This window comes from Lepeophtheirus salmonis, chromosome 13 (assembly GCF_016086655.4).
Source record: "Lepeophtheirus salmonis chromosome 13, UVic_Lsal_1.4, whole genome shotgun sequence".
In the NCBI taxonomy this organism is placed as follows: Eukaryota; Metazoa; Arthropoda; class Copepoda; order Siphonostomatoida; family Caligidae; genus Lepeophtheirus; species Lepeophtheirus salmonis.
In genome coordinates, this window is record NC_052143.2 from 14,027,956 (window position 1) to 14,043,922 (window position 15,967).

General features: G+C 32.7%; 2 protein-coding genes across 3 annotated transcripts; one reads left to right on the forward strand and one right to left on the reverse strand.

The window, feature by feature from the left end:
- Positions 1–2,113: 2,113 nt before the first annotated feature.
- On the reverse strand, positions 2,114–15,918 carry LOC121127792 (malectin-B). Of its 2 annotated transcripts, none has more exons than XM_071892739.1 (5): positions 15,771–15,918; positions 4,135–4,900; positions 3,893–4,075; positions 3,646–3,703; positions 2,114–2,642 (listed from the first exon to the last, which is right to left on the reverse strand). In XM_071892739.1, exons 2-5 carry the CDS (start codon positions 4,462–4,464, stop codon positions 2,437–2,439), a joined length of 777 nt encoding a protein of 258 aa, XP_071748840.1. In that variant the 5' UTR covers positions 4,465–4,900; positions 15,771–15,918; the 3' UTR covers positions 2,114–2,436. The 2 variants fall into 2 exon arrangements, with proteins under 2 accessions (XP_071748840.1, XP_040579216.1); XM_040723282.2 differs by lacking the exon at positions 15,771–15,918 and adding an exon at positions 7,271–7,569.
- On the forward strand, positions 7,723–11,662 carry aux (cyclin-G-associated kinase). Its single transcript, XM_040723279.2, has one exon. The coding sequence runs from the start codon at positions 8,076–8,078 to the stop codon at positions 11,286–11,288; it is 3,213 nt and encodes a 1,070-aa protein (XP_040579213.1). The 5' UTR covers positions 7,723–8,075; the 3' UTR covers positions 11,289–11,662.
- Positions 15,919–15,967: the final 49 nt, after the last annotated feature.

The following is a 15,967-nucleotide window of genomic DNA, read 5'->3' on the forward strand; positions in this document are numbered from 1 at the left end:
GTGGCTGGAGGAGTCATCAGATCCGATGTACGTTGTAGACAGGGAAAAGAAGAGCACCAGGATTGTCCGGGACGTCACCTTCATCAACAAGGTAAGGGACATCATCGACGAGAACCCCAGCGTTCCATGAAAGCCGTGGCGAGGGACCTGGGCGTGGACAAGTGGACCTTCTGACTGAAAAGACTCAAGGGTTGCAGCTGCTCAAAAGCTTCAGGCTCTCTGATGAGAAGAATTTTGTTCAGGACCAAATCCACAACTCCCAGAACCATTGCTAGATTGCCGTGAACAACAGAGACGTCCCCACGGTCATGAAGACCAAGTTTCTGGGCATTTTCATGGTCTTTGGAAGGTGTGTCAAGTGAGGGTAATGCCATGCCGCCCCACATCTTCAATACAGGCCTCAGGGTGAACACGGATATCTACATGCAGGTCCTGCAGGACGTTGTGTGACCATGGATCAAGTATTTTGTCAGCGAAAGGCCGTGGATGTGGCAGCAGGACTCGGCTCCGGCCCACAAAGCTAAGCGGACGCAAGAATGGCTGAAAAGCAATGCTTTTGCGCTCGTACCCTTCTCCTCTTGGCCTCCTTCATCATCGGATTTGAACCCGTTGGACTACTTTGTCTGGTCCTACGTTGAGAACATGACCAACCGCTCCTCCCATAACACCAAGCAGTCTCTCATCACCTGCATCAATGAGAAATTCAGTGAGATAGAAGCAGTGCAGATCCAAAATGCCTATTCTCGGTTTCGTAGCGGTATTGAGTGGGTTTTGGCCGCAGATGGCGGTTACATTGAATAGATAGCTACTCTATATCCGAATAAAGATATTTGTTTTTATTTTATCAAGAAAAACTATAAAATAAGCTTGTAGTTGTTGTTTTTGGAATCGGCAGATTTTGTCCACGCACCCCGTATACCCACTGAATATAAAAACTGAGGTACACATAAAAGATTACTACAAAGTATACTCATAAAATCACAAGTAAATCTGGGACGTAGATGATCTACTAGACATAAAAACAATAATACATAATTTTTTTACAAACTCAAATGTGGTCACCCTACAATAAAGGTACGACGTGATAAAGTCATGTATTTATGTAGTAGGTATTCCCTGATTTTCATGATTCCAAGAAACTATGTAGGCTATTTATTTCTTATCCATACAAGAGCCGTAATGATTAAAATTGTATAAAATATTACCTATTACGCATACGAGATTTTTTGTAGTTGTAACCTGAAAGAGAATTTTATTTTCCAAAGCTGTTATCTATAATTATTTATTTCTCGAAAAGGAATATCCAAGTATTGTGTAATAAATAGTGCGTGTCTTTATGAAAACAGAGAATAGCAATCAGGGTTTGCTGGAGAGTTATAAAAGTAAGTCATCATAGGGCTCAGATAACAGACATGGATTACTTAACATTAATTAATGTTAAGTAATCCATGTATTACAATTGAGGATCCACAATGGAGTCATTCAAGTCTATATGTCCTTGCTATATACCGAGTGGGATTTGTGTTTACTTCCTCTCGCAGCTACTTGCAACTGATCGAATAAAACGTCATGACAGCTAAGCTGCTCTCCTCCTAAATATTGTTCAAATTCACGCCGTTCATTTTTGGTTTCTTTTATCAATACATATCGGTAGATCCTATTTTATACAACTCTAATAACGGATAACAAGATACTTCTGAAGTTTTAACAATACTATATAATTAGATTTTAAATTGAATTTTCATATCCCTTAAGTTGAGATAAATTGGGCTTAGATATTTAATATTTAATCAATAAAGATTTGGCTAATTAATAACTGATTTTGGGTTATTTTCTGTTTTTTTTCCAGATAGAAGATTGCATAATAAATAAAAGTAACAACCTCCAGAACATTTATTGGTTGAATTATAATTACTGATTTTTAAAGCTGAACACTTCTCAATAATTATTAAATATTAATTCTATTGTTAAGAAGAATCGGCACGGAGTTGGCTAACTGCAAACTGAGTTTAGCCCCTTTTCTCCATGATACAATAAAGGTAACAATGTCGTGTACTTTACTCTGAATAAATTGATTTAATAGATACATAAATAAAAAAAGTACAAATCATAATGAATTTTAAAAGAATGAATATTATTTCATTATTTCAAATCGAAAGGAAAGTCACTATACAGAAAAAACAACAACAAATTTAAAATATAATGAGAAAAACAAATCGGTAAAAAGATCCAAAAAATAGCAAAGCAAAAATAACGGTGAGGTTTAACATAAGTAGAGGTTGTGGAGTAATGGAGAAAGTGTGTGGAATTCAATTATAAATCTTAAAAGAAAAAAAGTCTATATGATATTTTGTTTCTTGTTAAGGTATATGCCGATTTTCACTTAAAATTATCAGGAATGAATACGAAAAAGGAGTGATAGTAGGAAGTGGCTTGCTATAGTTTGCACATGCAGAAAACCAGGGGTATAAAAGCGCCAATCGCAACAAATATAGGTAGCATGACCGATGTATCATCTGTTTCATAGGGATCACGAGCTTTGGGTCCGGAAGGATTACTGTGTCGAGAAGAGGATTCACTTTTTTCATAGCCCACTTCATCTTCTTCATTTTCTACCACCAAAGCAGGCAATTGAGGCCAATCTATGCAAATAAATAATAAAATATTCTTTAGAAAGATTGCAAATATTATTAATGATAGAAATACGTCATGTTCACTGTGCATTAGTCTTATATATATTGTGTACAAGTTGCGATTTTTACAAGTAGAATATGAGATCTATAATTTTAAATGAAGGGTGTACATTGTGAAGTACTTGGGATGAGGATCCTGCGATAATTTAATACTCCATGGATGATTGATATATTGATGGTGTCATTTCTGACTATTTTAATACAAATTACTCAAACATTCGTATTCCGTTGTACATTATAAAGTTAAAATACCCAAGGGTATATTACTCATCAATACATAATAACCACGTAATTTAAATAGGTCAAAATAAAATTATAGTATCAATTAATAGTTAGTAATTCGAATGACCAATGTTGCCTAATTAAATAATGCATTTTAAGACGAAGAAATTGCAACTTGTACAATTTGTTTCTACAAATTGCAACTTTTACAGACATTGCAACTTGTACACAACATATATGTATGTTAAACTATTAATTGATATTATAATTCCATTTTGATCTGTTAAAATTACATGGTATTATGTGTTTATGAGTAATAAAACTCTAACATTTGAACTTTATGTGCCACAGAATATTTATATATTAGTCAATTGTATTAAAATAGTAGAAAATTATAACACTAATATATCGATCATCCCTTTAATATTCAATTAATGCATAATCCTCATACCAATTACTGTAAATCCTTCATTTAAAGCTAATCATCTCAAATTTAGGTTGCAACTTGTACAGTTTGCTCATACAAGTTACAACTTGTATGTAATCGCTATTTTTACAGAACCTATATATATATCCGTAGCTGTGTTTGAAATATAATATCAACGCTTGTAATATAAGTTTAATATTATGTATAAAACTTTATCAAAAATAACGAATAATTCGAATAAGTAAACTCTTTTATGCTATCAAAACAAAATGTATAATATGCGATCAAAAGATGTTTAATTACCTGTTAAGCGTCCCTTCATTAAAACGATGGCATTAATTTTTGGATTATCACGATAACTCTAAATAATAGGGAAAAAAGAATATGTTAGGATATTTAAATAAAAATTGAACATAGAATTATTGAACGTCTTTTTTAATTTGTCAATCAATATTATATAAAATAACATATATATATATATATAAAGTTAAGAATGACGTGTTGTAAAAAGCAATATTAAATTTTATAAAATTAAATATATAATAGGAACCTTAATGAATTCAACACGGATTTTCCCACGAGTGATCTCCGACTCATCTCCCTCATAGTGAATTTTTCCATCTTTCACCATGAACTCAATATATTCATCGTGAGCTACCCCTCGCCCCACATTTTCAAAGACATCCAAGTCTGAGGAAATGGTCCAATCTCCATTAAGCACTACATCAAATACCTGCAAAGCAACGACAAAGCGTAATGATGCAAATAGATAACTAAAGCTTTGATTAGTACCTTCATATTTGGAGCAGAGAAGTAGACTTCACTAAATTTAAGAACAAGGAGATACCATCCATCAGAAGTAACGTCGATGTCATAGCCAAAGGTAGCAGTGTGATAGCGCTCTGTTTGATAGAGTGTTTGATCATGAGGATGAACACGTCCAATCACTAGCTGTTTCCCGTAATCGGAGTTCGTTCCAATCTTATTTGGATCCTTTCCATATTTGATGCCATAGATATCAACATGCGCATCTCCTCCGCAATTAACAGCATAAACGATCTCTCCCAGGGCTTTTACCTCTGTTGTAAGGAGGAATAAGAGAGCAAGATACATTTTTAACATGGACTTCAATCCTTTCACAATCTACACAGCTGGATTTTGATATAGTATGTATGTATATTTATTCAATTGATAAATCCTCGTTTTTATATGGACGGATGAGGAATAAATAAAATAGAAAGTTAGTACACTAGTCATAACATAATATTCTGCCGGTTGGAAATGGAATCTCTTGTCATCGTTCCCTGCGCCTTCCCTTTAAAAAAAGGAAGCATACAATATGAGTTGCTTTCCCTCGAAGGAATATATCTATAAAAGCTTTTTAATGTTCTGAGCCGGTACTGAAAAAGCGTGCGCACATCTTTCTCCTTTTCAAATGGATTACATACAATATTATTACTATTGACTATTGTTGTACGTTTATAATATACATATGACAGTACATAATATCATCAGTTATCAGGTACTCACAGTCGGAATGTTCAACCCAACCTTTCTTCTGAAAAGAAAAGAAAAAAAGGACTCGAAATTTTTGTCGTAGTTGGCCAATTACGTCACTCTATTCGCTGTGTAAAAGTAGTAGGGATATTCACAGATCGATCAAAAATAAATTAATTATTCGAGTTATTATTTAATCAACTCTTGATGAATCAATAAACCTTAATAGTAAAATTTTATGTTAGAGCTGACATACAAATCAGGATCGAAGAATTAAAACACTTGCTCGAGGGACTGATTCAACTGACCATCATCATGTTACACTTGATGTTCTTAGCTACATATGACAAACTTTATATTACATGTAGACCAAGTAATAATGATCATATTCACGTAGAAATCTCAGTTAGATTTTTTTTTTTTTTTGGTAATTTATTATTCCTAGGATTACGTATTATACGTCTTATCTTAGGGTTGAATGTGCAATCATTCAAAGGACCTCATTTTGCATGATGTCATTAAAACATAATTTATTATTTAAAGGGAGACAAATCATAACATTCCATTAGGGACAAAGACACAGCAAATGCAAAGATTAAAATTATTCATTCCATGGAATATCATTTTCCATTATTTTAAACATGGAAAAATCAATATGATTTTTTACCTATTTACATTTGTAACATGATGTTAAAAAAGAGGTAATTTCATAAGGGATTTTACATTGTCACCTAATGGTTATTTAATCCTACAAATATGAAAGAAATTTATTGATGCATAACAAAACGTAGAATTGAAAATAATTAATAGTATGTTTTGTTTTTTAAATAAAAAGCTATTTGCTTAGCGAAATTCATTTATTTGCAATAATAATAAGGAATTTAGATTTACTAGCCAAAAAGAACAATGAATCCTTTTTATGTTTCATAAATGACTAGTTATGTTATTCAAGGAGAGACAAAAAATATATGGGGATGAGATTAAGTGAATGAATCATTTCAGGTAATGGTTTAACTACATATTAGTTATTACATATGTTACACTAATAACAATGAGTTTAACTATTATGAATAAATGTATGTACTCGAACAGCATGTATATGTTACTTATAAAGAAATTAAGTTAGGATACAATATCATATTGTTTGTCATCAAAAAATGAAAATAATTATTTTTTACCTACATAAATAAAACTAGTTCTTTTACAACATTGTATTAAAATAAAAATATCAAGCAGTAGATATGATATGGGACTATGGCATACACTTCGCATTTTACTATTACTTTGAACGCTATCTGCAATGTTATAAATCAAGTATAGGAATAGATGACCACGAAATCATTTTTTTCGAAATTAAGTTGGTTGTGAGAATGCTCTTTGTCCACATGAATATTACTTGCAAATGTTACATATCCTTCACCCTTTTAATTGAATAAACAAGGTAAATTTTGCAAAGGGAAGAAAAAATTGCATACGTCACTAGAAAAATTATAAAATAACGTCTTCTGTGGTTAGTTGCAAAGGTATGGAAAGTTTCGGAAACTTTGGTAGGAGAATTTTCAAATGAGTAGGTTATGTAGTTCTGAATTGTTCCGTATACCAATTTTGGATTTTTGTTTGTTTTAATCAATAATCATTATATATTGAGCTTTTTAGTACACTGACAAGTGACAGCCCCTTCTCCTTTGACTCCCCTTTGACATTCAAGAAAAAGATTAATATCCTTACTACAGTTATTTTAATTATAACTTGAGCCCTCAAAAAAATTGTTTTTTGGTGCTGCCCCTTATCAAACACGTTAGTGAGCGTGAAAGAGGGTATGAAGGTTCTTAATTTTTTTCCATTAAATATATAGATAGTAGCAGGCTATCAGGGGACAATGGGACTAATACTCCATACACACAACTTAAGGGAACACTTTTATTATAAACGTTGGATTTATTTCTTTAACAAAATCTGTTTTATAGGTCATTTGGGAATTTCCCTCTACCAAATTTATTTCAATATCAAAAAATTTCATTTGTAACAAAATTCTAAATATGTATGTCTGCTCGAATTTGAGACTAAGAATAACCAGGGGCGTGTAAGGTGGGGAAGCTGTAGCCCCACCCCTAACGTAGAAATATAAATTGTTATCTTTACAAAATTATAGTTTTGTCTTCAAAAAAAATCAAGTTTTACTAAAAAAGGTTATTTGTTCAAATTTAGACTCTTTATAAAAATTATATCATTCTAAATAACGAAAAATTTAAACACCAATTCAATGCTGCTGGAACTTTTTAGTCACATTTTTTATACATTGTAGATTAATTTGTTCGTTTTATGTACTCAGGGGTGTCGGTAAGGGGCGGGCTGGAGGGGCTGTATCCCCCCTCCAAATATAATCCTGCAGACACCCCAGGCACTATTATGTAAAAAATATATTAATCACCTAGAATATATCTGTCTCTGGCCTTCAACGATGAGAATTCCCGTAAATCCCCAAAAATCCCCATGAAAAGTTTTCAATTTTCCTGCTTGAATATCCCCAGAATTTAGCAGCCCACTCTATGGTTTATCAAAAGCGACATCTTGCATGGAATTTTTTTAATCCAGCCACGGAAAAGTCCTCAGTCTGCTAACAAGGCTTGTCTCGCCCATTTGTTTTATAGGTTTGGGTATCTTAATCTGTTATTCCTCTCAGAGCCAGTGAGTCGTGTTGTAATTGTAAGCACAAAGTCTGCTCGCATTGATTCTTTGTTTCCATCGTTATCATATCTGTAGATATACTATGAACTATATAACTAAGCATAAATAGTTATGCTTAGTTTTTATACATTTTTAATATGCATGATCGATATTGATATAAAATAATATGTATTCAGTATTAAAAGGGTTAAGCCCTTTTCAGTCTTCTCTTTCTCTCTCTTAGCTTTACTGTAACAGTTACTGTATAGAGTATATATACTGCATACACTACAGTAACGTTGTAGACGTACAGTTGTAACTCTAGCTAGCTGTGTGTATTTGATGTTGTAGCTCTCCCTCTTTCTGTCTCTCTCTCTCCCTCTCTGTATCTCCCTCCCTTTTGGAAGTCACATCTCTTGAGCCTACTATTGCTTGCTACTGGAAATTCTCTTCATACAAGCAAGCCCCTGTGCCTGTCAATTTCCATATCACCATAGAAGGTGTAGGACTATCGGGGTGACCATTGATTCTAGATCGCCCAGCTTAGTATCCTCCTCCTAGAGGTGAGCATGATGTCATCCAAAGCCGGGCGTCGTGATTTCGCACCTGGGTCGATCGTATCAATTGATGAAGAGATTCAAGTGCGTGTTGAAGATGTGATCGGAGAAGGTGGCTACGCCTTTGTCTATTCTGTGGAATCTATTTCTAATCCAGTGGATAAATTTGCTCTGAAACGACTTCCAGCTCCGAATCAGGATAGGAGGAAGTCTGTTCTCAAAGAGATCTCCTTCATGAAAAAACTTCGGAAGCATTCTGATCATGTCGTCTCTCTTTTATCTGCTGGCTCTGGGCCTGATGAATTCCTTGTCCTCATGGAATTGTGTCCTGGTGGAGAATTAAAGATTTCAGACAATTCTTCCTTTTCCTCCGACTCCGTGCTCCGTATTTTCCAGCAAATGGCCATCTCTGTTTCCATCCTTCACGCCTTTGCTCCGTCCCCCATCATTCATCGTGACATTAAACTTCAAAATTTCCTCATTTCCTCCTCAGGAACCCTTAAGCTCTGTGACTTTGGTTCTGCAACCACAATTGAATATCTTCCAGATGAAAACTGGACTGCAAACCAGCGTTCCACACTGGAAGATCAAATTGCATCTGTCACTACACCCATGTACAGAGCACCTGAAGTACTTGATACTTGGAGTAATTATCCTGTTGGTAGACCAATGGATGTTTGGGCACTGGGGTGTATTTTATATGTTTTATGTTTTGGGAAGCATCCATTTGAAGACTCTGCAAAGCTACGCATTGTGAATGGAAATTACACACTTCCTCGTGGAGGAAAAGAAGAACTAACTTATGGTCTTTTCTATGATCTAATATCTAGTGCCCTGACGATTGATCCAAGGAATCGGATCGATGCTAAAGACATCATGGTAGCTCTAAAAGATCTGGCGCAAACTTATGCAATTTCTTTAGATATGATAGAACCAGAACTACAAAAACAACTGGATGAGGCAGAAAAAAAAAAAAATTCCCTTCGTGATAAAAAAGAATCATCTCCCCCTCAGCAAACCCATGCATGGATGTCTTCGTTGAAGGGAGGTGCAGGAAACTTAATGAAAAATATTAAAGAGTCTAGTAAAGCAGTGTTTGAAACATTGCAGCAACAAGTTGGTGCTTCTGTTAGAAACATGGATTTTAATTGTTTAACTGAAAGAGTTGCTGTTATGTCAGAACCCGGAGAATCCCCTGTTGATAGAAATTATGTTGAAGACATTAAGGCTATGATGGAGACGAGATATCCAGGTCACTATATGATTTTTTCTCTTAGTGAAATGTCTTTATCAAAATTTCCTACCGGAACTGTTATTCAGCACCATTGGAAAAAGGGTGACTGTCCCCCAACCCTGGTGGAGCTTATTGAGGTAACACGAAAAGCACTTGAATATTTGGAAAAAGATAGAAGGAACGTTGTTGTTATTTCATGTCACAATGGTAAATCTAATTCAGCTCTCTTGGCTGGAGCTATCCTACTTCAAACCACCCTTTTAAGTTCTGTCAAGGATTATATCAAATACTTTTCCCTTCGTCACGCGGAACCAGAGCTAAGTGCTTCCAAGTGCTCACTCCTTCAGAACTTTCAAACTCTTCTTCTACAACAAGACTTAAACTTTATAAATGTGGAACCTATTGAAATTACGAAAATTATTATGGAACCTGTACCTTTATTCAACCGCTCTAAAGATGGGGTGAGACCATATATTGAAATTTATTCTGGCTCTGGGCTTATTTATTCCTCAAATATGGATCAAGAACATAATCATGATAAAGTGTATAATCTGTATGACGACGAAGTTGTCCTTTCCTTTAGGCATAAAATTGAGATTCCAGAGGGAGATGTGCATGGTATTGTTTATCATTCGAGAACTGTTGGACTTGGGAAAATTTTGTCATCTCCAACACTCATTCCAATTTGTAAGTTTTATTTCCATTCTGCATTTTTGACATCAAGTCATTCTTATGTTAGACTATCCCTTGAGGACTTGGATGTTCCATCCTCCACCTGTGGAGTTATTCCTGATAACTTCCGAATTTCCATCAATTTTAAGCGATCGAGCAAAAAGAAACCAGTAAAAATACCTAAGCCTCTTAAAAAATCCAAAGATATTCTCTTTACTGACTATGTACATGAAGAGGAAACAGACAAATTTATTCGTAGTAACATAAGAAACGAACTTTATCAGGATAGTATATTTGGGTTTTCTGACACAAATAAATTTGATGAACTTCCGGATGAACCTATTGCCTCGGTTGAACAACACCAAACTCCTGAGGCTACTTCAAAAAATAATAAGATTCCAACGTCAAATAGCGATAATAATCTTTTGATAGATATATTTGGCAATAGTGAACCTTTGTCATCGACTGCAGATCATTCAACAGATTTAAGTGACAATCCAAAAGCTGCTTCTAGTAATGACTTAAATGGACTGGCGGACAACTTTCTTGATATAAATACTCAAAAAGACACTCAACCGCCAGAACCTTCTAACTTTCCCACAGAATCTAAACAAGATCTCTTGTTGGATTTTGGTTTTGGCGATACTCAACCTCCTGAACAAAATTATTTTAAACCTCATCTCCCTTCATCCAACAATCTAAATGATCCCTTTAATGTATTTATGACTCCATCGAATACATTTTCTGACCAGAAAAACAATTTTGAAGATGACTTCAATGACTTACTCAATGATGTCAAAATAGACCCAGGGAAGGAAAAGACAACTAAGGCCAAGGTGTCATCAGCTGGTCCCAACTATTTTGACAGTAGTTATTTCAACCAAACGACAACTGAAACCAATGGAAATACCAATAGTAAAGTTCAAGATGATTTTAGTGATTTGTTAGGAGATTTTACTTCGTCCTCTTCTTCATCAAATGCAAATGGGCCTCAAACAATTGGAGCAATGAGACAAAAGAAAGTCGTCGCAGACATGTCACCTGAAGAAGGAAAAGTTCATGTTTGGGTCAATGGAAAAGAAAGAAATATTCGAGCTTTGCTTGTGTCCCTTCATACAGTCTTGTGGCCAGGATCAAAATGGACAGCATGTGGTATGCATCAGCTCGTTTCCAAAAGCGATGTTAAAAAGAGTTACCGAAAGGCTTGCCTTGCAATTCATCCCGACAAACATACTGGAACGGATAAAGAAAATCTGTCAAAAATGATTTTCATTGAGCTGAATGATGCATGGACAGAATTTGAAAATAGTTGCATTTAATTTCTCTTGACGAAAAACTTGTTCGAGTGAGGAAATCGAATTAAAACTTTCCCCAATTTTTGTTTTTGTATGATGATGGGTAGAAAGAAATAGAACGAAAGAAGTCATAAGCTGAAAAGGTGATGACATAATAGTGTGATATTGAATGAAAAGATGTAATGAAAGGTTTTAAAAAACAAGAAACTAGACATTTGATATTGATTTGATGCCTCCTTATATTTAAAAAAAATACTGTTTTATTTTTGTATTTTATTTGCAGTAAATAATTGATATAATTTTTTATATATCTACATAAATCTACGAATAACTTTTATTTTTTAAATGCTGTTGTTAATCTTTTCATAGGTTTAAAATTAAAATAATAAATAACAAAATGTGTGATTATTATCTATATATATATATATCCTTTTGGTTTTTCTAAGCTTCGATGTGCATTTATTCTTATATTCATATTTAAGAAACCAGTCTTTAAAGTTGTTTATTTATAACTTAAATGATTCGTTCAGTTATAATATTTGCAAATCTATCCTATTTGGTTTACTTTTATTGATAAAGGGAAATTGATATCTTGCTCGGAGGTTCTATTAATTTAGTCGCACATATTGTGTTTAGTCCTGTTGCATTTTTGTAGGGGCTAATACTGTGGGCTAATAACTTGACACTTCGTACTTTAGTTGAGATTTTTCTTTACTTTTAGTGTTTCTTATGACAAAGAGTATGGAAAAACCTCTAAAAAATTGCGACGCGTCAAGTTATGAACCCACTTTTACTTGTTCATTTTTTACGTGACGTGGGCATTGTTGATGTCAGAGGCATTTGCTAGTCTAAACAACCAAGTTTTATAACAATGAAAGACTCCTTTTCGTTCATACTAATAAAATTAGTAAACTATTGGATGTCAAAAAAGGACCAACAAATAAAAGGACGTAAGCCTTACTGTCTACAAAAATTTTATCACTTATTTCAAATTTTTAATTATTTATCTGACCCTAAAATGTATTAAAAATCAATTATTATAATGAAAAGAATAAGATATTTTTATCCTACATTTCTTGTTCCTAATCGATCAAAAAAAAATTGTGTTAATCCAACCATTTTAAGGGATTTTTAGTACATATTACTTTGATTTAATTTAAATATCACTATTCATCATATGTATCATGCAATATATGATTCAATACAAGTACTTATTTATTTTTTTTAAAGCCATTTGATGAAGTTTAAGCAAGATTTATTAGAAATTTTACAATTTTATGTAGTAAAATATCAACTTTGAACCTATAGATAACAATGCTCTATATAAGAGGGTGGATTAATAATTCCGTGACTTTTTGAATTTACCGCCTCTTAAGTAGAACGGCAACGCTGCTAATCTGGGATACCATTCAAAATTTTATATTATCCCTAGATTCCCTCCTAAAAATCCCAAGAATTAACTCGGAAATCCCAAGAAAATAATTATAGTTTACAAAATATCAATACAATTTTCACTTTGAATCAATTATATTTCATATTATTCTTCACCTTTCGATAATATCTGCTTATAAGTGTATAGAATCATTTTATTTATGCGTTTTAAGCCCATCTTTTATGAACCTTCCCCTATTCAAGTTTCGTTATTAAGCCTATAGGAGGCTGCCAGTTCGAACTTAACTTGTTCCGTCGTTCTTTCTAATATATTATTTACCTGCAGTTAAGATCAAAACAAACGAAAACGAGTTCTAAACGAGAATTAAGCCCTTAATGCATTAGATAGACAAAGTTTGATGTAATTAATATAATCAAACGAAAGTAATTAATTATTGTTGCATGTATAAAATCCCAAGATTTCGACATATTGATATGAATCTTTCCAAAAGTAACGTCAATATAGCAAGATCTTCGTGTAAATCCCAAGGAGTTGCTAATCCTTCAGGGACATCCACAGTATTCTATTTGGTGTGGGGGCTTAATTTATTAGAAGAGACAAAAAAACTTTTATGAACATTTTAAAGTTAAATTTTTTGGGTTCGGATCAGCATTTTAACGAAGACTTTTTTTACACGTATTGCCAATTTTTATACTAATGAAAAATATTTCTCGCTTTAAGAAGGGAGTTCCAGCCCACACCCTGCGGACACCCTTCCAATTTTGAACTAGCTGAGTCATTTAGTTTGTCCGCGGAGTACTAAAGAGATAGAGAACTAACTTATTTTTTTCAACTACAGATGTGGTCCCATGGCTATCAATAATCATTCTGTTCGTGTGGTTTTTTGCTCCTTTTTCACTGTTCTTAACTTCAATTATACTTGGTTTAACTTTCAGATACATTTTTTCTCAAGATATAAAATTTGAAGACACTAATATTACAAAAATGATAAAACTAAATTCCTTTCTACGATATCTCATTTTGTTTTCTCAGATTGTAATGAAATTTTACGCATCGAAAATTTTATTTAATTTATGAAATTTATTGAACAAAAAACACATTAATTAGCATTATACATATTAGAGAAAATAAGGATAGGACAAAAATTCACGAATATTGCAAATTATTAATAACCAATATTAGGGATTGAAGACGGCTATCAGTTATTGTAGTTCTTAGATAAGTTTTTATAAACTTCAATCTTTCGTCATTTGCAACTGTTGCTGTTACTGTCAAGACGAGATGATAACACAATCTAATTAATGGAAATATAAATTTCCTCTTGTGAAAAAAGTTGGCCACATCTTTCAAACCCGCATGTTCCTCCTCAAAAAAGCAACATGGGAAACAAAGTTGTGAAATTCTGATTGAAGAGAATATGAATCAATATCAACCACCTTTGGAAAGAATTTAAGATGGTTGTCCATATCTTCAACTGATGTTACTGCAAGAATTGATAAAAATGGTTTCAACACATAAATACTTTTCTTTAAATTGTCGCAGTATTCCACAATAAGGGCATTCAAAAATTCAATAAATTATTTCCTGTAAAATTGTTTCATTGATAATTTTAATGTGGTATCATCGTTTTTATCAACTCCTGAAGGTTGTTTTCAGCATCGATGTTTCTTTTTAAATTTAAAGGACTCCAGGGCCAAAAGTCCTTTAGTTAAATCCAGCTTCAGGATCATCAAAACCGATTTTCTTCAAAACATTATACATGCCACAATATCCTCATTCATAGTGTTGGTGTCTTCTCTTATTATTAACAAGTTTTTGACTGTTTATTTTATTAAAATAGTTGAATCAATGATTTCCTCCATTTATAAGATTTCAGTCATCTGGTGTATCCTCTGCATAATATTTTTCATAAAAATCAATGAAATAACGAAGTCGACGCTACAATGCAAATGGTGTTCGAGAGCAGTAATACATATTATATTCATAATATGAGTTTAAAATTCCTATGATTAAAGGTACATATTTAAACAGATATTGTCTATATACTCATCTAGGAAATCAAATCAGAAACACTATTTTCAACACTTTTAATGAATTAGAAAAGGGAGATCAAATCCAAACACGAGGTGAGACAAGAATTACTTAATGTGAAGTCATCTATAGATAAAAACAGGTTCATGATGAGACGCTCTTCTACAATACAAGAGAAATATGATTTACTACGAAGGAACTAACAATTTCATAACTTTTGGATATTCCTTCAAAAATGTATTCCGTGATGTGATTTTATGAGAAGTCCTTCCTCAATACTCGCTAGTAAAGGGATCTGCAATTAGAAGTTAGATCTGAAAGGAATAAAAGGAAATCTTGTATAAAAATTAGCTCTTTCTTCGACAGAATTGAATTATACTTGATCATTCCTTTTGGAGGACTCTTTCATGTTTCACGACAAATTTTCCCACAAAATCTTTCACCAGAAGATCCACAATACCATAGAGTCTTTTTATTACATTACGAGTTGGCACGGTAAATTAAAAGCAAGAAAATTCTTTATAAAAAAAAGATCAAATTTGTTTTTCATCAAAAATCTATTGTTAGAATGAATTAAAAGTTAATCTTCAGTTATTTACAAAACTTTGGCATATGTGAGCTTCTGATGATTCATGAATGTAGAATTTCCTTGAAACTCATCATTATGAACTCGTTTTATTGCCAATCTCATTAAATTGTATTTAATTTAAATAAACAATTTAATGTTAAACTATTTGATAGACAAAATGTAAAGAAATAAACGCAGATACGATATCATATCCGAGGGACATTTTATGAAAATGTATTTAGTGATTCTCAAAATATTTAATTAATTATATGTAGGATTAATTCCCGAAGGTAATTTGTAAGGTTTAATAATACCAATTTTGCTTCATGACAAAATTCTTAACTTACGTCTTCTAATATGAGTAAAATATTGTTAGATATATTATTTTACTTTCTAATACTGGATATTAAGATTCCCATTTTACCTTGAAATTTGTAGCTTAATTTTATAAGTGGTTTAAATAAAATTGTAAAAATATATTATTCTAAATTTTTTACACAATATAAAAACTTACCATATACTCTAGATAATTCGGCAAAGTGAATTGAAATCCAAGAAATACTTCTTTGTTCCAGCACAAATTCTGGTTATTATATTGAATAAGAAATGTCTTATCTAGAGTCATAATAGGAGAAAACACAATTAAAGAAGTTGTAACAATTGAAAAGTTAAAGCTCATTAGTTTTATATATATATTAGTACAAAAAAAAA

What these genes read in the sequence shown, in the direction of transcription:
- LOC121127792 (XM_071892739.1), bottom strand. Translation starts at nt 4,464, where the DNA reads ATGTTAAAAATGTATCTTGCTCTCTTATTCCTCCTTACAACAGAGGTA. An exon ending in TCCGTGTTGAATTCATTAAG is followed by an intron (nt 3,704 to 3,892) that starts GTTCCTATTATA and finishes CCTATTATTTAG; the next exon opens with AGTTATCGTGATAATCCAAA. An exon ending in AATGAAGGGACGCTTAACAG is followed by an intron (nt 2,643 to 3,645) that starts GTAATTAAACAT and finishes TTATTTGCATAG; the next exon opens with ATTGGCCTCAATTGCCTGCT.
- aux (XM_040723279.2), top strand. Translation starts at nt 8,076, where the DNA reads ATGATGTCATCCAAAGCCGGGCGTCGTGATTTCGCACCTGGGTCGATC.